Raw genomic sequence first — 21,579 nt, 5'->3', positions numbered from 1 at the left:
TGCCATCACGCCCAGATAATTTTTTGTATTTTTAGTAGAGATGGGGTTTTCCTGTGTTAGCCAGGATGGGCTCATCTTCTGATCTCAGAATCCATGCACCTCGGCCTCCCAAGGTGCTGGGATTACAGGCATGAGCCACTGTGCCAGCCGAGGTGTGGAAAGATTTCTAGGGGCAAGTGTATTTGCTATTTCATACCTTTAGAGAACTCTTGCTTTGGTTGGGAAGCACAGACTAATATAAGAAAATACATTGATAGAATTCATGAAAATTTGGGTAGGAGAAGCTTTGCTAAAAATTTGATTCAACCAGCTAAACATATTCATGGGGTGCTTTTTTTGTGCTATTACATTATACTATAGATTCATATTTTATTTCTTATTGGAAAAACAGAATCAAAGTGTGAGGGGAAATGGCAGAAAACAGTATCAAGATTCACCTAATCAAAAGAAAAGAACAAATGGGCTTCAGCCAGCAAAGCAGCAGAATTCTTTGATGGTAAGAGTTATAGCTCTCACACTAAGTAGGTAATTCATCCTCTGAAGAGTGAAACAAGGGCATTGCCAAAGAACAGGAATGTTACTTGCTTTGTTCTTATTTTAATTGATATGCTAGTAGGATTTTTATGTAGCTGAATTGTGCACTATTCACACTAAAATTCTCTGGCTGCTCTTAATTACAAATTTATCATGTTGATTCAACTGTACATCTAATTTTTTTTGTGGCTGTATACATTTATTATAATATCGTTGTGTACTCAAACCTGTTCTCAAGAGCAATTATTTGGCTGTTGCTCCGTGTTTTTTTAAATACTCTGTATTATTTCAGTGAAGGTAAAAGTTTGGGGTAATTTATGTATTTTTTTCTCGAGGTTGATAGAGTTTAGAAAATTAAGGAAACAAAAACACACAACACTCACAGTCAGTGCTATTGTCATTAGGCCTAATGACAAATAACTGAATAATTTAAAGCATTTTCTTTCATTCTTTTGTTTAGTCAGTCCTCCAAAAGTTAATTCATAACCAACAGTCTCCTGCGTTATCTTTTCTGTAAGTCCTGATATTTGTGTATTGGGTTTTCTTATTGTAGCTTCACTTGTTTTTCATTTATTGGTGAGTAATAATAGCAATTTCAAATTTTTAGCAAAAATATTTTACCTGAATTCCCTGGGTGTTTACTTAATTTGGGTTTTAATGACTCATTTCACTACTTTACCTTTATTATTATTTCTCTTCTGTCTGATAAAAGTGGTGACAAGGTGACAAAACCAGAGAAGACAATCTTAGTAGATGATCAACAGGTTTTTAATAAAATTCAACAGCTGTTTTTAACAAAAACTAGACAGATACTTTTTTATTACGAGATGGACTCTCACTCTGTCACCAAGCTGGAGTACAGTGGCGCGATCTCGGCTCACTGCAACCTCCACCTCCCGGGTTCAGGTGATTCCCTTGTCTCAGCCTCCTGAGTAGCTGGGACTACGGGCGTGCGCCACCACCCCGGCTAGGTTTTTTGTATTTTAGTATGAGACAGGGTTTGACCATGTTGGCCAGGATGGTCTCGATCTCCTGACCTCGTGATCCACCTGCCTTGGCCTCCCAAAGTGCTGAGATTACAGGTGTGAGCCACCGCTCCTGGCTGACAATAACTTATTGATAATATTGTACAAGTGTTAATTGTCCTCAAATTAATGTATAAGTTTAATATGATACCAGTAAAATTCCTTGTAGATTTTTTGGGAGAACTTCACAAATTACTCTCAAATTTGTCTAGAAGAACTCGAATAGATTTTTAAAAGTTGTTTAAGAAGAAAGTTAATGATGGAGAGCAAGTTATAAGCAGTTTTTAAGAGAAGAAATAAAAGGGACTGATAAACATACAAAAATATCAAACTGTATGTGTGGTCAAAGAATGTAAATTGAAATGGGATACATTTCTCCCATCAGATTGGCAAAGATGAAAAGAAATAACCCAGTTGTGTATTGAATGTGTTGGTAACACGTAAAAATTACTAATTGGTACAACCTTCTAGAGAGGAGTTTTGCTATATCAAAACCCTAAAAAAGTGTTCACCTTTTCCCTAGAAGAGGAATCTAAAGAATGTTTACCCCCTTTATGATGAAAACCTGGAAAACAACCTAAATATCCAAGAAAATGATGTTAAATACAGTATCGTAGATCTGTGCACTAGATTACCATGAAGTTGCTACAAATGACGATGTACATTTATTGAAAAAGGAATTTGTTCACAATATATTTTAAAAATTATTGTACTAGTGTGTATCATATATAATTCCATTTAAAGTTTGCAATTTTATGAAAAGATGTTAACACATATCTTCATAGGAAAAAGCTAGAAAGATATAATACTAATTAGCTCTGGGTTGAGAAATGTAATGAGTAATCTTTTTGTTTTTTTATATTTTTTGAGACAGGGCCTTGCTCTGTCGTCTAGAGTACAGTGGCATATACATTGCTTACTCTAGCCTTGATCTTCTGGGCTCAAGCCATTTTCCTGCCTCAGCTCTTTCGTCTTTTTGAGACAGGGTTTTGCTCTGTCACCCAGGCTGAAATGCGGTGGTGCGATCTTGGCTCATTGCAACCTCCACTTCCTTGGTTCAAGCAATCCTCCCACCTCAGCCTCCAGAGCAGCTGGGACTATAGGTGTGTGGCACCGCACCCTACTACTTCTTGTGTGTGTGTGTGTGTGTATATATATATATATATATATTCATTTATTTTTTGGTAGAAATAGGTCTCACCATGTTGCCCAGACTGGTCTTGAACTCCTGGGCTCAAGCAGTCCTCATGCTTTGACTTCCCAAAGTGCTGGGATTACAGGTGTGAGCCACTGTGCCTGGCCACCTCAGCTAAATTAGTTAGCTCTGGCTGATTTTTATGTTTTAGAAATAAAGTATGTTGGGAGGTGACCTTGCTGGTCTCAAACTCCTGGCCTCAAGTGATCCTTTTGCTTCAGCCTCTCAAAGTGCTGGGATTACAGGCATGAGCCACCACACCTAAGCCAATACTTGTCTGTTTTTTTGATGTCTTTATAATGTATATATATGTAATCAAGAACTAAAAAAAATTTTAGGTGTGAAAAGTAAATACAAAAATAATGGTGAGAGAATGGGATGATTATATTCCTGGTTCAGTTTTCTCCCTGAGAAATTTGATAATACATCTTTTGATTTTTAGTAAGTGAAGTAACTGGTGACTGTGTTGTATGTGTGTTTGTGTGTGTTTTTTTCTTAAATAGAAGTGCGAAAAGAAACTTCATCCACGGAAACTTCAGGATAATTTTGAAACAGGCAAGTCATTTCCTGTCTTTTTATAATCTCTGCCTTGTGGGATTTGGTTTCGTTTACCTAACTTTTATTTTAGTGGGAGTGTGCGATCTGTGGTAGGTAGGCAGGAAGAGCTGCATATGTTCTGTAGAAAGAGTTCGTATATGTAGAGTTCTCTAAGAAACTGGCTGAAACAAATTCATTTAGATGAAATTACTTCCCTTCAGACTGTGCTGTTTCTTTTATGAAGGTTAAGCCTTAGTGCTATGCATGAATATTTTAAATACGTAAATAATTGTGTAAGGATTTGGGGAGAGTAGAAAGAATCCAGTATTGTAAAGGCTAGGAAACCTCATTCTCAGATCTATATAAGGGGTGCACTGACTTTAGAAGGGGAACATTTTTGGGGGGTAATCACTGTGGTTCTTCCCATATACACATTAGTAAATTTGTATGCCTTTTTTCCAATTAAAAGGAACATTTTTCCCTCTTTTGGAGGCAATGTTCAGCTTTTTAAGGTGATACTAAGTCTAGGTTTTATTAAAGATACTTGGAATTTCTCCTTCCTTGGTTAGGAAAAGTAGGTGTGTTGTCTGATTTGGAAAGTAATCCTAGTGAATGTAGAAAGCTCTTTGTTAAATACTAATTTAGTAGATGCTACTTGGAAGTGCTGTAGACTTTTTTCTTAGGTGCTATTTTTGAATTGTATGAAATTTCCTGTGCAGTAGATACTCATTTATTCACCATCTAAATTTAAGGCTTTCATACAGGAAAGTCTAAGAAATGAAAAGCATTATTGTATTCTTTTTCTGTAATACTGTCTGTGATTTAAGCAAGATAATGCTATTTTAAAAGAGATGCCTTAACTATATTATGGAAAGTTACTGTTAACTGTGAAGAAAGGAATTATCATTACAATTTAGTTTGATACAGTCCCACTTGTTTTTTTTTTGTTTTTGTTACCTACGCTTTTGGGGTCATATACAAAAAAAATCATTGCGAAGATCGGCGTCAGAGTGTTTTTTTCCCCTATTTTCTTCTAGGAATGCTACAGTTTCGGGTCTTGCATTTAAGTCTTTTATCCATTTCAAGTTCATTTTTATGTGTGGTATATGATAAGGATCTAGTTCTTTTGCATGTGGGTATCCAGTTTTCCCAGCATCATTTATTGAAGAGTCTATTATTTCTCCTCATCGTATGAGAAGTTACGGGAGTATGTCTTCTTAATAGGATTTTTTTCTGGCCACTTTGGGTGGTGGGGACATGTTAGGCATATAGTGAAATCTAATTAACATATATTCAGAAATCAGTTATTTTACAGAATCTTTTAAAAGTCGTATATTCAGGGACATTAAAAAGGGCATATACACCATGCCGGCCTGGGCAACATAGCAAGACTTTTGTCTCTACAAAAGTTAAAAATGAGCCAGTTGTGGTGGCACATACCTGTAGTCCCAGCTACTTAAGAGGCTGAGGCAAAAGATCACTTGAGCCCAGGAGGTTGAGGCTGAGTGAGCTGTGATTATCACTGTGCTCCAGCCTGGGCAACAGAATGAGACTCTGTCTCAAAAGAAAAAAAGGGTGCAGCACACTGCAACTTGGTATATTGATCTTAGTTGGGCATTATATGGATATATAAAATTTTGAGTTGTGTTGAGAAGTATAAAAGGATTCATGTCCTAAGAAGCCTCATCCTCATTTCAGACTTTCTTTCTGCCAGAGTTTCTTGATGTCCATTCCAAACCTATTTTCTGGTTAAGTGCCTGGTCTATTTAAAAGGTGGGGAAAAAAAGCCCAGATAAATTGGAGTTTTGTTCTACTATGATTTCGAAAATTTGGATTTTTTTTTTTCTCATTTTTCTCTTTTGCTTTTTGAGATGGAGTCGCTGTGTCACCCAGGCTGGAGTGTTGTAATGGCGCCATCTCAGCTCACTTCAACCTCCGCTCCCAGGTTCAAGCCATTCTCCTGCCTCAGCCTCCTGAGTAGCTGGGATTACAGTCATGTGCCACCATGCCTGGCTAATTTTTGCATTTTTAGTACAGACGGGGTTTCACCATCTTGTCCAGGTTGGTCTTGAACTCCTGACCTTGTGATCTGCCCTTGTTGACCTCCGAAAGTGCTGGGATTACAGGCGTGAGCTACCATGCCTAGCTGGATTTTTCTTTATGGTGATAAGTTCCTGGAAATCTTGGTAAACCCCAGCTTTATTTTTCTGTAACAAAATGCACATATAGGAGGTGAAGCACATGTAGGAGGTAAAGTTATGCTCATTTTGAAAGCAAAAGAATGTCAAGGGTCTTAATGACTGAGATTAAGATTTTGAATATGTGGAAATAATAATAGATTGAAAATGCAGTTGACCACCCGTTTAGGGAAAGGAAAATACATATTTTGTTAGTTCTATTTAGGGTTAGAGTCTGGGAAGATAAACATATACTCAAAACTAATTCTTTTGTAACAAAAGGCAAAGGGCAGTATTTGATTTCTTACTAAGGTTACTGAGCTTATTTATTTATTTATTTTTAAACAGATGCTGTATATGACTTACCTAGCTCCAATGAAGACCAGTTGCTAGAGCATGCTGAGGGACAGCCCGTGGCGTGTAATGGACATTGCAAGTTCCCCTTTTCATCCAGAGCCTTTTTGAGTTTCAAGTTTGACCATAATGCTATAATGAAAATCTTGGACCTTTGATAGCAGCAAATGTATTGTAAATATCCCAGGATCAGAGACCTGTTGGATTTGAGTGGGTGTCTCCTCAAGCCTTACCTTTCTCAGGTGTTTTAAAGAAATGCAGGGAGGCAATGTTTCTGAAGACATTTTCTGTTTATAAGAGAGAGTAGAAAGAAACACAAGTTTGCACTGTAAATGCAGTTACAACCTTTTATACAGATTTACCTTTTCAGTGTTTAGTACAAGATTAAGTTGCTTTCTTTGAGGGCATTTATTCTGTGTGACTGGGTTTTATTTTGTATTCTGGTTGAGAACATAATGTATTGAGTTACTGTCAAGTAGCCAAGTTAATGGGAATGCTCCATCTACCTGTTACAGTGATTGCAATAATAGTATATTGGAGTTTTTCAAAGAAACTTAAAATAATGCCCAATTATTACATGAACACAAGAGCTGAAATGTCGCATTTGTTGGGATTACAGGTGATCTACTTTGGTGGCATTTTGTACTTCTCTCTGCTTCTAACCACTGAGGCTTTCTAATCTTCCCCTGGAATTTTAGTGAAAGGATTTATTGAGAGCAGCTTCTGGAATACAATGTGCATGTCCAAAGTGAACTCTTAGCACTTCCTAAGGACAAAGTCTGTAGCCTGGAGGGGCTTGAGTGGATGGGAGTCGATGCTGTGATTTTGAGCTATAGTTACATGCAGTCAGTAAACCTGTGAGACTGCTGGAGGAAATGTAGCAGAGAGCATGGAGGCTGAGACCCAGCAGCTACTTTGGGTCATGTCTTTACCATCCTGCCTCCAACCCTTTAGTCTTGTAGACTTTTGTTCTTGTGGAAATTTCTTCTATATTCTGGTTGTATAAATATGTATGAAGAACTGACATTACTGGGTTTTACATTGCATCTCCAGTGTTGATCTTTGGATCAATACTGTTACATTTGTTTTATTAGGTTCCAATTTGCAGTAGTAGCAGTGACTGACATGCTTTTATTGGCCTGCTAAGCCCCTGGATGATGGAGTGAGAAGAAGGGAAGGGGCATGCAGTTTACCCAAGTCCAAATAAAGCATTTCACTAGGTTACATGTTATGTATATGTGTTACACAGTAGTAACATACGTAACTCACTCCTAGCAATGTATTTTGCTTCAGAATTTTTAAATTCACATAAGGATGGCAGTGCCTATTTTAAGGAGGATTTCAGCTATAATTGAGGACAATCACCAGGGTGTTAAGGGGGCTTTAGTGTTTTGGCTGCATCTGACCTCATTGAAGGAATTTCTTGGGAATGGGGGGTGTTCGAGTATATGTGTGTGTGTGTATCATGTGGGTTTTAAAAATCCTTTTTTACAGTGGTATCCACAAAATACTTCTCTGCTTATAAATGTTATTGTAGAAATCTTTATTCTTTGTAGGTAGCCTATTTAATCGGGTTCCACTGAAACTCATGGGACTTTTAAAAGAAGGGCTATTTAAGGAATTCGCTTAGTAGTACTTTGCTTTAGCTTTTAAATGGCTTGATTTTAAAGGAGAAATTCTATTTATTAATGAAGGTGTCACCCTTTTGGTGCTAAGCAGGAGAATTCACAATTAAAGCAGTGTGTATAGAATTATGATATTCAGAATCCTGCGTCTTTTAATGTGACAAATGTTTGAACCCTGTGACCTTTGCTTTTTAATGCATTATATGGAAGCTTTTACTGTCCTTTTCAGAAATACGGCTGCTTTGCTTGGGTCTCTTTGAGCCATGTTTTTAGTTGGTCCCAGCATTCCAGACTTCTGTTGTTAAAGGAGTGAAAATGTAGTTGGCCTGGCAGATGAATAATTTTCACTCATTTACTGTCTTCTGGAAACCATTTAACTTTTACTGTGTTGTTTTTTTTTTTTTTGTATGTGTGTTTTTTTTTTCTTTTCAAGTGCATACTTTGGCCAGTCTTCCTGGTGCCTGTGGAGTTGGATTTGTCAGCTCTCAATACTGAAGCAAAAGAGATTAGAGTTAGTTACCGGAAGTACGGCCTCTAATGGTGTTGAGCCTTTTCAAGAACCAACAAATGATCTTTGTGATTACAGTAGTTTAACTATGGTTAAATGTTATTGCTGTTGCGCTGCTTTATTTAATGCACTGTGGAACAAAATATAAGGGTATTGTTGGGATGTGATTATGGTAACTTCAGGCTTTTAGCTCTCCTCAAAGTTTGAGGTTAAAAAAATGTTAAAAGATGTGAGTTAAAGTTTATGTGTGTGATGTGACTTAACTATGCAGAAAATATTTAAGTTGGATGTACCTGTTTTAGGTACATCTACTATACTTATTCCCTCAAACCTGGGTAATAGTTTCTCAGTGTTCAGGTTACCTTGAGAAAGGCCATGCTTAGTGAACTGGATTTCTCCTTTGAGAAATTTTAGTATGGTTTGAGGAAATCAAGTGATAAAGGAGTATGCTGAATATGCAATAATTTACTTCTACTGAGTGCTGCATTTTAAGAAGCTAGATGAGAAGAGTAGTTGGTTTGCTTCATTATGTTTTGTCTTTGAGAGAGATACCGGTCTTGGAATTCACTTTTTAAATGTTATGTTCCAACCCTGTATGTTCCAAGGTGCAGTGCACTGTGAATCTTTTATTTTAAAACCATTTGTGGGTGCTTTTATGTATAACTTTAATGATTTATAAGATGCTAAATGAATTGTTTTTGTACCTAACCATTGTAATCCAAAAGATAAGGATGTGGTTTACATGCTTTTCAAAAATTTGTGTTAAGAAGTAGCATATGAATGGTTTAGGATTTCAAATAGTGATACCCTCCTGAGACATGAGCATTTGGAGAGGCCTAATAGAACTCATATAGTGTGGGTGAAATTTGATTAAAGATGTTGGAAAATTAAGTTGGATTTTTGTATTCATATATAAAGGAGAGTCTCCCAATGCTGTCAAAGGAATTTTGGTCACTACTTGCTATTCTGAGCTTTGAATATCCTTATTTTTCTATTAAATATCAGTAAGTATAGCTAATGAAGACATATAATGAAAGTAATTTTATGCTGTAAGATTGAGTTGGTACTTTTCCTTTTGAAGGCTTTAGTAATTTGTATGTAATGTCATATAAAGGAATTCAAATCTGAGTAAATAACAGCCTTCTACTATAGGAATTAGATTCTTCTATAAAATTCACCATATTGTGTCCTATAGAGAAGTTAAGGTCTGAGTGCATGTGTGTGTTAAAAACACTACCTGTTCTCTCACAGACCTATTTCTCATCCTTTCTCTTTTCATCTCCAACAGTTAAACGGTAAGGAAAGCAAAGTTAATTATAAAAATTAGACATTTTGCCAAGTTACTTTTCTTACCACAATACCCTCTCTTGGCTTTTTTTTTTTAGACGGAGTTTCACTCTTGTTGCCCAGGCTGGAGTGCAATGGTGCAATCTTGGCTCACCGCAACCTCCGCCTCCTGGGTTCAAGCGATTCTGTAGCTGGGATTACAGGCATGCGCCACCGCGCCTGGCTAATTCTGTATTTTTAGTAGAGATGGGGTTTTTCCATGTTGGTCGAGCTGGTCTCTTTTGGCTTTTTATCTGTGTTTTTGTACCAGTGGACCTCCCTGCCTCCTGAGACTGTTTTGATTGACATCTTTTGTGTTTCTATATTTTCTGAGGCAGTACTTTCTTTGTATGTTAATCATAGTAATAAAGTCAGATTCGTTAACCTTTCTTCCTAGTAATTTTGACTTGGATTATTTTCTAGCCTGGGGGGATGGGGTTCATATGTGTTGTTGTAACTTTAGATTAATAAGCAAGACAAACTTTTTTTTTTGTTTGAAGGTATCCTTTACATACCTTGTCTAGGTAAACAAGTGTTAGTAAAAACAATTTTGTCAAACGGTATTCCTGACAGCTTGGTAAAGTCTAGGTAGTTTCTCATTTTGTGTTATGTCCTAAGACTTTAAAGTGCATTTGTCTAGTTGCCAAAAATTCTAAATATGAGATTATGATGGGCTTTCTCAGCATCTTTTTGCTTCCTAGAGTTACTCTTGAAGTCTGTACTCCTGTGTCAGAAAGATGGCAGATTGCAAATGGGCGGTACAGGCTTTGCCCCATGCTTTCAAAGTAGGATTCTGGATTGCAGTTTCAAAAAAAATGATAGATTATTGTTATAGAATCAAAGTGTCTTGAAGGGAGAAGAATAGCTATAGATGCTGGGCAAAGAGTATAAGAAAGAAACTTTAGAGTATTTATCAATATTTGAGTGCTATATTATGTTCCAGGCTAGACATGTGACCATTGCATGGCCTAAGTGTAGTCATTCATATATATATGAATATCTGTCTATCTGTATATATATGAATATCTGTATATGCGCATGTATCGCCATTGTCGAGTGTTTTCTAGCCCTGGATAAAGTTAATTTTTTCGAAGTATGATTGCCAAGCAATCCAGTGAACTTAAAGTAATTTTTCTCACTTTAAAGACTGTTGGTGTGGAGTGGTGAGGAGTCTGGTCCTTCCTGTACTGATACTGTAGAACTCCAGTCAAACTCGAGCGCACTGCTTTCTTACAGGAAGACAACTCAGAACACAGCCATAATCTGCTGTGGTGTCGGTCACATCACAGTGGTTATACATTTGTCCTAAATGGTGATTCATTCTTTTCCATCTAACTTCCTTGTGACAAACAGCATTTACTATGGAAATAGTAGTCTGTAAATAGGGAAAAGAGTGAAAGTTACTCTCATGCATGGGAGTGGACTTAAAGGGTTGACTTCCACCAGCTGAGTACAAACAAGTGTCAAGAAAAACTATGATAAAGTATGGGGGTCTTATCTTGAGAATGGTTCATAATGAAATCTTTAATCTGGGTTATCAGAGTAATGAAATCACCAATAAAAACATTCCATTTATCTTGGATCTTCTGTGGTTAGCAGAGGAGTATGGTCTAGCTATGTTAGCAGCTTGAAGGCACAACCTAAAAGGAATGCGCTTTCACAGGGTGCTTACGTTAGTTGGGTAGCATTGGTCAAAGGCACTCCGAAGAGTGAATGCAGAAATCAATTGCTTGTGTTTGTAACTTTGTCCCACGTGGACCCTAATGTTTAGTAGACTTCAGTCTTTTAGTCCAGTAGAAGACTGCAGCCCTGAATATATGTTTTCTGCTTTTTGGGGGAAGGTTTCCTGTAGGTGGTTGGGTGGTTTTTGGGTTATTGGCCACTGTTCATTAAGTGCCATTTGAAGACCTGTTGTTTCTTAATCCTTTTTCTTGGTGTGACTGGCCAGGAAAAAGTCCATTGAGTCCTTTTTTTCTCCCTGGTGTCTTATCATTTCTGTAGAATAATCCATCTTTTTAAATTTGTATTACATCTCTATAGCAAACCTGCCACAGACTTGCAAGTAGTGATTTTATCTTTCCTTCCTGAGAAGGTGATCTCACTTTTGATGTTTGGGGCACCTGTGGACACTTGTGCTCTTTTGAGTCTCAATGCTTGTAGCTTTCACATTGGCTTGGGAACAGCAGACTTCTGTGTGGTTCTAGAGTGAAATGGGCAGTGTTCTGCTGGTCTTCAGTCTTTGAGAGGTCTTAGGCAACATCCTTAGTATAGTGGAATTTCTGAGGTCAAATTTAACATTTTAATGTATTCTCCTTTGAGTTCATTGAATCTGAGGTTCTAAATCTGTAGCTTCATTTTGAGCACAAGTCTGCATTGTCATTTTTTAAGTTTTAAGAGATTAGCAGGCATATGCTTTTGTGATATTTAGGAATAGACTGGCAGCAAATGAAAGTCAAGGTTATCAACTGTGAATGAAATTTAGATAATTCTTCAGCGATTGGTCGATTAGATGGGTTAGTGCTTTTGGAACATATAACAGTAGACTTGTATTCTTTATGCACTATACATATGATACGCACTGACAGAAAAGCACAGAAGACATACTGCTAAGAGTTTCTTTGTGCATTTCACTACTGTTCTAGGGGACTGCTGTCTCTTTGGTTCCTTTTAGGTTTGTGTTAGGATGTTGCACAAGTAATCATTTAATGTTAAATGCAAGTGTCCAAAGAAATGAGTCTTAAAGTTCTTTGGTCATATTTCACTTAGAAGTTAGGAAAGGAGACAGCTAACCTGACTTCCATTTTACAAATATTAGAAACCTTCTTCAATAACAAAAATAGCGAAGGACAATAAAAACCATGAACTATTTTGCTTTATGTCTATTTTTTAAAAATAATTGTTTTAAAGTTTGCTTATTAGCTTAATCCCTTATAGTACTTTTAAAAAATCATCCTTGGTAATTATTGACTTATCCTATATCCATGTACAATTCAGTTTTATCTGTTAGCTTTAATAAAAATTGAAAACAATCTAATTCAGAATAAAATAAACAGAATTATAATTCATGTATTAGCATTTTTAAGTGATGTTCTCTTAATAAGATTGTCTTTTGTCTAACCAAAATAGAGCATACAAATTAGTTTGGATGGGAAAGGGGATAAGACTTGACTTTTTAATACTGTGCCTATTTCCAAAACAAGATTTGATGTGGCTTTTTATGTTATGCTTTAAAGACGTTACTGGAAGATACATAGTCTTTAAACAATTTGGGAGTAAGTTTTAGTCTGAAAAAGGTGAAGATATTTATGCTGAGTCATGTTAAATTATTTTGAGACCTTTTGCTGGTAGACAAAAACTGAGGAAATGTTTCACTAAATATATTATGGTCAATGAAAAAATCGGACTTTAGAGTAAATGTGATAACCAAGTAGATTTGTGAACTTTATTTCCTTAGTAATTATTTTTGTCTTATGTGAAATGATTTAAGCTTTAATTTTTGCCTAGATTATAGCAGTGTTTTATTTTACCTTATAGGGCATTTTAATGCTTGGAGAAAGACTGTATAAGTAAACCTACTTCAAGTGATTCTGTTCATGGTATTAGAGTTCTTGGTGCTCTTTTGTAAATTGTCAAACATTTACTGATAGGAGAAAAGGAACCCCAAAACACCTGTAGTGTTCACCTTGTTAGAAGAACTGAAACATTTAGAACAAGTTTTACTTTGTTTCTAGATTTATGTTGTTGTAGGTAAACAGCAACTTTGTCTTTTTCCCTAAGTGTTAACGAAAGGATAAAGACTGACTTTTACCTCTATTGCTGGGTATGACTATCAAAGGATTCCAGTGATTCATGTTTGTGAATTGGAGTTTAAATGTTTTCAGGATTACTGTAATTCCAAAGACCCACTAGAATGTCAGCTGTACTCTGTACTCTCCACTGAGAAAATGAACAGAATCCTATGTCTTAACAGTTAATGCTCTAATTTTTTGAAAGTTTTTTGATGTAAATGATAGGTTAGAAACTAAAAGCCTTTTAATCTTACAAAATACAATTTGAATGATGGAAGGTTGGTCAGATACTGGCTTTCTGTAAAAACATCATTGTGTTAGATTGTTTGTAATGTCAATAAAATTGGCTGCTTGGGCAGTTTGTGATTACCTTAGCTTGGTTACTGCTACCGTTACTTGTTGTCTAGGTTCTGAGCTGCTCATTGTGGTTGCTGTCTCTTTGGACCAATACAAATGGCAAATATGAGATGAATATGATAAAAGTATGTTTATGTAACAGGAAGAAGCTGGGCACGGTGGCTCATACCTATAATCCCAGCACTGTGGGTGGATCATGAGGTCAGAAGTTCGAGACCAGCCTGACCAACATGGTGAAACCAAAAATACAAAAATTAGCCAGGTGTGGTGGTGCGCGTCTGTAGTCCCAGCTACTTGGGAGGCTGAGGCAGGGGAATCCCTTGACCCCAGGGGGCGGAGGTTGCAGTAGTGAGCTGAGATCATGCCGCTGCACTCCAGCCTGGGCGAACAGAGCAAGACTCCGTCTGGGGGAAAAAAAGCCAGGAAGAAATATTGTAGAGTCTCTGCAAAAATGAAAATATCTCAATTAAGTTTGTTGCTTTAAAGCAAGATTATAGTTTAAGGCTTGAGATGTGAATTCATTAGGTATTTAAAATCCAGCAAGTCTTAAGTTTGTGCTAGAATCAGGTTTTGCAATAGGAATACTTAACCTTGGATCTCGGGGGAAAAGAAGTACATTCTTTTCCATTAGAGACCTTAGCTATATGATAGTAACTTTTATCTAAAATTTTCAAAAGGAGAGTGATCAGTGTGTTATACTTAGCGTCAAAGTTACTTTCCTTCCATAGTGAAAACTTGAGAACATTGTAGTCTTTCTCTAATAGACGTGTTGCAAAGCTGCTTGCCATCTTGTTGTCCTGTATGACTTCCTTGCATTTCCAGTCCTTGATTATGTTCCCTGTTTTAATGATCTTTAAGAGGGGAAAAGACTCTTCAACAGATAGCTTCTGATTTATGCCAAATTTTAAAAAGCCAAATAGAAATGGGCTCTAAAGGAGGGTTCTTTGGCCATTTTGATCTAATAATAGTCTTATTTCCAGCCCCCTTGCTTTGATTAGACACTTGATTTCATGTGAGCATCATGGATTTGATATTTGCCTGTATGACAAACAGTTCTACAGAAGGATAGCCTTACCCTTTAAGTAACACAGTTAAGGTACACTGTGGAATTAGAAATATTTATTCAGAATATAAGAATGTTTGTAAAATATTATAAATGTCTCTGTATAAATAAATGGAGTTTTTAAAAAACAATTCTATATCAAATAACACAAAGTAGCTATTTTACAGCAGCTAAAACTAAAGGCATCTGGAAACATTTAAAGAATACAAGTGAAGAATCTAAAAAATTACAAGGTATAGTACAGTGTTAAGTAGCAATTTTAAAATGAGACTTTCAGTACAAACAGTAGAACAATACTGACAAATGCAAACTTAGTCACATGTGCTTTAACAACTGACAATACATTCAAGCAGGTTTTTCTAATTCAAGTGTACAGCACATTTTCAAATAATAGGAAACAAATCTCATGCAAAGTAAGTCTTGAGAAGATGTCTTGAGAAGATGTCTAAAAACTGATTAGAACTAGAAAAGAAGTGGACATGTTTTATTATCTTTGCATTAGGTTCAAACAGAAGCAGATTATCGGGCTGTTACTCAGTTGCCATTCCTGACATGAGCACTATAAGTGAATACTATGAGTTCTACAAACAGAACATTTTTCCACATGAATTTGATTTGCAAAAAGTGCAAAAGTGAATGGTAGAGCCAGAATTACTAAGTACGGCATCAGTGTGAATGTGGGGGAAATTTGTATATAACTTGCCTTGTTCTGCTGAGCTGATATTTCACCTGATTAGCAGATGAATGACTGTGGAAAGATTAAGTACTAGTCAAGGATGTGGTTTTTCACAGCAGTTGATGTTTCCAGGACTGAATGATTTCTTCATCTTGGTCACATGCAAAATCTCACCCAGATGTAATGTGAGAAAGAATTTACCCAATGTAACCTTTAAGCAAAAATGTATGGTGGTCTGCATGTGAAACTGTCTATCTCTACACAGGTATTAGCAAAACAAGAATACATGAACAGCTGCTATCAACTTGTGTACTTTTTTCCCACTTGTTTCTATTTTAACAGCCACTGAGAGATGAGTGATGCTGTGGTGACAGCAGTCAGCATTATTTCTTAGAGAATACAAATGTATTAAGTTAGAGTAATTTCAGGTGTGCGAAACAGGAGCTACTTCTGAAGGCCACAGGTTTGGAGCTTACTTTAACCTGACCTATATAAACGTAAGATTTGTAGGATGTGGATAAACTTTAAGTGAATTTTTGTTTTGTAACCAGTTATGCCACTTCTATAAACTTTGTAAGAGTGCTCAAAGGTGAATCAAACTTGTATCATTCCTTGTCAAATAGGCTGTTCCCATTGGATAAGAAAAACTGCTGTATGTTTTCCTGAAAAATTTTATAGTGTTCTATAAAGCCATCACCTTCTGCAGAAAAAAAAAGTTATTTATGCTCTACCTCCCCAGCGCTCGCTGAAAACTTTGGTAGCCCTATGGCTGCATCCTAATCAGGGTCAGTGCAGAAATCTCAGCCATTACAGGAGTCTCTTATTATTTTGGCTCTACAAATATTCTTAGTAGTAGTTCTGTTTGCTGAGTCTAGAAGTAGGTGGAGCTATAAATAGTTTAATAGAATGATTGGGACATACTACCAATGAAGAATTTGCAAATGGTTTAAAGCCTTATGGAGGAAAAGACACTTTCAGAAATGTTTATTTTTTTTAATAGTCTTGATATCTTATCACTTTATTTAAAGCTTGATAATCCAAACTAACTCTTGAGAGCTATTAAGGTTGATTGATAGACTTAAGGTGATTGCTGGATAATTCTTGTGGGCCATAGGAACACCTTCAGAAGGGAACAGGCAACTATGGAGGTTCTTTAATTCATGCCAGTGACATGGGCAGTCCAATCTCGATCAGGTAACTATGGGTCACTTTTTTTTTTTCATTTAAAATAATCTAATCTGTATCCAGTTAGGAACCAGAAGACTTTCAGATAGTTTCATGTTTTCCTTAGAGTGGTAAATTTCTTACTACTTCCTAATAGCTTTTAAGAAAAAGCCTGTGGGCTCTAATTTGGACTGCCTTTTGGAGTAGAATGTCAAGGCTGTGACTTACAGAATTCTCTGAGGTCCCTCTTAAAATACTGCTGCAAGCTCAGAGAAGACTTAGTGCATGCATCTGAAAGGAGAATTAAGCAGTTAATTTTAAAAATGCTAAACATAACATTTGTTTCAGGCAGCATGGATATTAACTAACTTCAGAAAACTAAGTTTCAGTAAAGAATCATACTGTTCCCCAGTCTATGACAGGTTTTGTAGCTGGTAAGCTCATACTGATGGCACTCCAACTATGGACAGAAGTCTCTTTTGCTTGTGATTTGCACAGTTGGTTTTGTTTGCCTCAGTCCAACAATGGGAAATATATTCCAAGGGAACCGTGAAATGGGTCCTTTTGCCCCGTGCCCATTTCTTCAAAAGCCAAAGACTGAATTCTGAACAGAGATGGTTACTAACTAAAAAGGGGGGTAACCATTGAGGAAACTAGGGAGAACAATTCAAAATACGAAATCCAAAGGTTTTTAAACTCATATAAATTAGAATCAAGATCATTGTTAACCCTCAATGGAGATATTAGAGAAAAATTCAGGTAAAGCCAGGTTATACACAAAGGAAAATTACCCAGGCACCTGCAAGCATTTAACTTAATCAGTATAGTTCAGTAGCTCCCACAATTAGCATAATCAAGTGCCAGCCAGTTCACCTTCAAGGATTGTGTCTTGGGGAGTATTTGAAAAATACAAGGAAAGGAAGAACTTTTATAGCTTTTTTATTATACATATTTATAAAAGTAACACTTTTGCCTGCAAAATAGTTTTTACCCAAATCATCACATATTTGAAAGTATTAAAATCAAACTAAGGTCAGGTAGAATGAGTAAAACTGGGGCCTTTAACAGAGGAGCTGAAGCTGCCTCTGCCTGGGTGAATTAAAGGGCCAAGAAGGGGAGGTTCTCTGATTTTACTTGGAGCAAGAATGGAGACAGAAGTCAGTAGGCAGGATTTTATTCCTGCTTCAGCCACATGTTTCTGTGTCAGTGAAAATGAAAGCTGTCCGTTTGATGCCTGCTTAATCACAAAAGAGCCACGCACATCCCACTTTGCTCAAGGGAGGTCGTTTCCCTAGGCAAGCTGGAAAAATGGTGAAAACTGATTTTTTTTTTTTTGGCTTTAGCCAAAGCATTTTCCTCATGACAAAATGCAACTTTATACGAAAAGTAAAAATTAATTTTTTAAAAAATCACAGGAATGGCCAGGCACAGTGGCTCATGCCTGTAATCCCAGCACTTTGGGAGGCGGAGGCGGGTGGATCACCGGCGGTTAGGAGTTCGAGACCAGCCTCGCCAACGTGGTGAAACGGTCTCTGTTAACAATACCAAAAATTAGCTGGGTGTGGTGGCTACTCCCACCACACTTAGCCACTCAGGAGGCTGAGGCAGGAGAATCGCTTGAACCCGGGAGGCAGAGGTTGCAGTGAGCCAAGATCACGCCACTGCACTCCAGCCTGGGTAACAAGAGTGAGACTCCATCTCAAAAAAAAAAAAAAAAAAAATCACAGGACCTAACTGACCAAACGATGGATAGAAACCAGTGGGCATTTTCATAGCGATCAAAGCACCCCAAAGCCGGTCCTTCTAGACTGAAACCAATTGATTTTTTGTTTTGTTTTGGAGATGGGCAGCCCCACTGCTGGCCTCTCCGTGGTTGCTTTTCGGATAGAACTGTCTACTCTCCGAATTGGTGGCTGGAGTATCCTCCATTGAACAGAAGGCTGTGGAATTTGTATCATGCTCTGAAAATAGACCCACCCATAGCTCATGGACACAGAGACTCTACTGCAGAAACCTCATCAAGTTTAATTTGTAGTCAGCTGTGGCACTGGAACATGTTTTCCATAGGGAACTTTGGATGGATTCTCTGGTGCTACAGAAAAAAAACAGTAAATGGTCCTTCAAGTGTATCAGTGTAGAACAGAGGTGGGGTAAAACTGAAAAAGAATAATGAATTTGTTTTAAGATGGAAGACCTTCCTGAAAGAATTCAGGTACTTTGGTCCTGCCTAGCCCTGTGCACGCTTTGCTTGAACTTTAACCTTTTAAGCACCATATGCAACCATGACCATGTATCTGGGGTGAAAAGAAGCCTTAGCAACCATTCCTTCACCCTGTCGCCGTCATGACAACAGGAGCTGAGTCTGGAACTGGGGGTTACGCACACTCTTAAGTAGGCGTGATCCGTTTTACAAAATGTTCAGTAGCTCCTCAATGTCTTGTCCTTAGGTAGAGACAGGTCCAGAGCTACAAATGTACCCACGTGGAAGAGATCTGATTCAGCAGAACAGCAATTACGTAGTGCCCTGGGGCAGGAAGTGCTAATAATGTTTCTCTGCTCTTGAAGAAACCCCTGATACAATTTTAGTTCCACTATAGGCATCAAAAAGATTCTCAACTCTAAGTCTTGGATATTAATAAGGCTCCACTGAGAGGGAGAAATCCCAGAATCAAGAGAATGCTCCCTTCCTGGCCCTGCCTCCGAAATGAAGGTTGAAGGAAGTTTTTATTCTCTCAATACAAAATTGTTCAGGCACAGTCCTGGTGGTGGTCTGTAACTTGAGTGTATCTGGGACTGTAAGTAACACCTGTCTACCCTCTTCCCATGACCTGTAACTCCCAGAGAACACCTCTTATGACCGTCTCTACCTTAAAGTTGAGACCTGGGGCTTGAAAACCAAAGCCTTGCTGCAGTAAACAAATCAGCAGTCCTTTTAAATGCTGGAGGCACATACACGTCTGTTTTCCCATGAAGCAGGAGGAAAGAGGAGAAACTGGAGATCCTAGAAGAGCCAGAGCCCACCATCTACCAAAAAGAGGATAGAATGGAAAATCTTACAGAAACAAATGCCTAGGATCCCACTGATGCACAGCTGCCAGACCAGAAGAGGAAAGAGAGTGAATGCTGAAAGCAGAAACAAGGTTCTGCTGAGCAGGCACAGAACATGTGTTTACATGCTGTTGTGGGCCAGGGAGGCAAGAGTGGGCACCTCTGGATACAGTCCACCCCAAGGGCTGAGTTGGGGCACTCCATTGTCCAAGTGCCGACCTACCTGCCAGCCTTCCCTTTCCTCCTCCTCCCAACAAGAACATGGGCCCTTCTGTGCTCAGTGGCCTGCTGCAGCGTACTTCCCACGGCAGAAGTCGGGTGCGTGAGTGCTGATTAAAGCGAAGTTTCATTGGTGTGTGGCCTGGAGTTCTCCTCCTCCAGCAGAGCTATTCTTTGCTTGAGCATCCTCACTTGGGTCTCATGTCTCTCCACCATGGCCATCATCTGCGACTCTAACTTCTTCAGTTTGTTTTGATGCTTCTTCTTTGCTTTCTCATAGGCAGCCACCAGGTTGCTAGGTGGGAATGAAGGGAAATTAGTATGAAGATTCAGAGAAAGATCACTCAGCCTCTTCGGTAAGAATCTGAAATCTAGTGGTGAGAGGAGGGACAGCACCAGGATGTCAACACTCAATGGCCAGTCACCTACTGGCTTAACCCTGATGAAACCAGCCGGATTGCTAGATGCTGGTCATTCTCACATATTAGAAGGGGTTCTAAGAGTCAAACCAACAATCCAAACTGGCCAAGTCCAAAATGGATAAATACAAAGAGTGGGCCTATTCCTCCATGGTTGCTTGCAACATCTACCCTTACAGGAGTGTATTCCTGAGGCACTGCAATCAGTGACCATACCTGGGATGAGAGCAGAGAGATTGTTCTTGTTCTAGCTTCCCTTTATGCTTTGGGCTGGTGGGACTCAAGAGTATTAAATTAGACCATAAGCCAATGCTGCAAAGCCAAACATGGAATATATAGGCTTTTGAACTGCCCCACCAGAGCCTGGTGGGTGAGGGTACACAGTGAGCCCAGGTAAGTCCAGTCCACGTACCGTCATTAACCTTACAGCTGTTCTCCCAGACAGTTTGAGGACTCACCCCAGGGGTTTGTAAAACCCATTCAGGAGGTCTGTGAGATCTTGAGCTTTTATTTCCAACTATAGAGCTGGATGATGCCAGGTGTTCTCAATAGATAGCCACATACTATTGACTGCAGAAGCAACCGTCAGAACCCAGCTGTCTTCTATTAAGCCAGACATTAAAGATTTGCAGAATTCTAAGACCAGTGCCACTTTCTAATTATTTCTTGGAAAATAGTTTTTCATAAAAATGCCATTTGTTTTTTTTGTAAATGAAATAAAAACTTTAAAGAATTTATCTTGGTGTTAGTTTCTAACATGAGAAGTATCAATAAATACAACTTACAGGAACAAAAGCTCTTTGAGGTCCTCCGTTTTTTATAGAGAAGAGTCCTGAGCCGAGTCTTACAGCAGTATTTCCTTTTTTTTTTTTTTTGAGACGGAGTCTTGCTCTGTTGCCCAGGCTGGAGTGCAGTGGCCGGATCTCAGCTCACTGCAAGCTCCCCCTCCCGGGTTCACGCCATTCTCCTGCCTCAGCCTCCGGAGTAGCTGGGATTACAGGCGCCCGCCACCTCGCCTGGCTAGTTTTTTGTATTTTTTTTTTTTTTTTTTTTTTTTTTTTTAGTAGAGACAGGGTTTCACCGAGTTAGCCAGGATGATCTCGATCTCCTGACCTCGTGATCCGCCCGTCTCGGCCTCCCAAAGTGCTGGGATTACAGGCTTGAGCCACTGCAACTGGCCAGAGCAGTATTTCCTAAAGTATTCCAGTGGAGATGGTGTTGCTCAAATAAATTCCATAGCCAATTTTGTTTGGAAAATACTGTTTAAACAGATTTTTTATTGTATGACTTCTCAGAACCCTTAAGATACATAGTATCAGGAGGCACATACCACAGTATGCTACATTTGGCCAGAGGATGTTGTTACTGAGCATTTCTTAGTTTCCATGGAATATCTTGGGAGAGGTTGCTGTAAGGAAGACCAGGTTCTTAGAGCGCCAGGTAGGGACTCACCCACTGTCTAGAGTCAGTTCTCCAGAGTTAGGGGAATGTCCATCCCTGGTGCTGTGTCCGCATGCGGGAGTCAGTCCAAGCACCACCGGGGGAGGGTGGTGGGGCTGGGTAT

The 21,579-nt window shown here is 38.3% G+C and overlaps 2 protein-coding genes across 6 annotated transcripts in view; one reads left to right on the top strand and one right to left on the bottom strand.

Annotated features, from left to right (window-relative positions):
• The window catches only part of DCP2 (decapping mRNA 2), a 43,285-nt gene extending 29,842 nt beyond the window's left edge, over positions 1 to 13,443 (top strand). For 3 of the 4 annotated variants that reach the window (XM_023197728.2, XM_031935499.1, XM_023197745.1), the window contains 3 exons: positions 392 to 496; positions 3,258 to 3,309; positions 5,817 to 13,443. In XM_023197728.2, the coding sequence (XP_023053496.1) occupies positions 392 to 496; positions 3,258 to 3,309; positions 5,817 to 5,980 (321 nt within the window). In that variant the 3' untranslated portion in view covers positions 5,981 to 13,443. The remainder of the gene's footprint in view (positions 1 to 391; positions 497 to 3,257; positions 3,310 to 5,816) is intronic. The other variant, XM_023197738.2, reaches the window with a different exon arrangement.
• A 4,891-nt stretch (positions 13,444 to 18,334) lies between these two features.
• The window catches only part of MCC (MCC regulator of WNT signaling pathway), a 469,138-nt gene continuing 465,893 nt past the window's right edge, over positions 18,335 to 21,579 (bottom strand). For both annotated transcript variants that reach the window (XM_023197695.2, XM_023197703.1), the window contains one exon: positions 18,335 to 19,891. In XM_023197695.2, the coding sequence (XP_023053463.1) occupies positions 19,711 to 19,891 (181 nt within the window). In that variant the 3' untranslated portion in view covers positions 18,335 to 19,710. The remainder of the gene's footprint in view (positions 19,892 to 21,579) is intronic.

This window comes from Piliocolobus tephrosceles, chromosome 4, assembly GCF_002776525.5.
Source record: "Piliocolobus tephrosceles isolate RC106 chromosome 4, ASM277652v3, whole genome shotgun sequence".
NCBI classification, from domain to species: domain Eukaryota; kingdom Metazoa; phylum Chordata; class Mammalia; order Primates; family Cercopithecidae; genus Piliocolobus; species Piliocolobus tephrosceles.
This window is presented reverse-complemented; position numbering and strand designations above follow the sequence as displayed.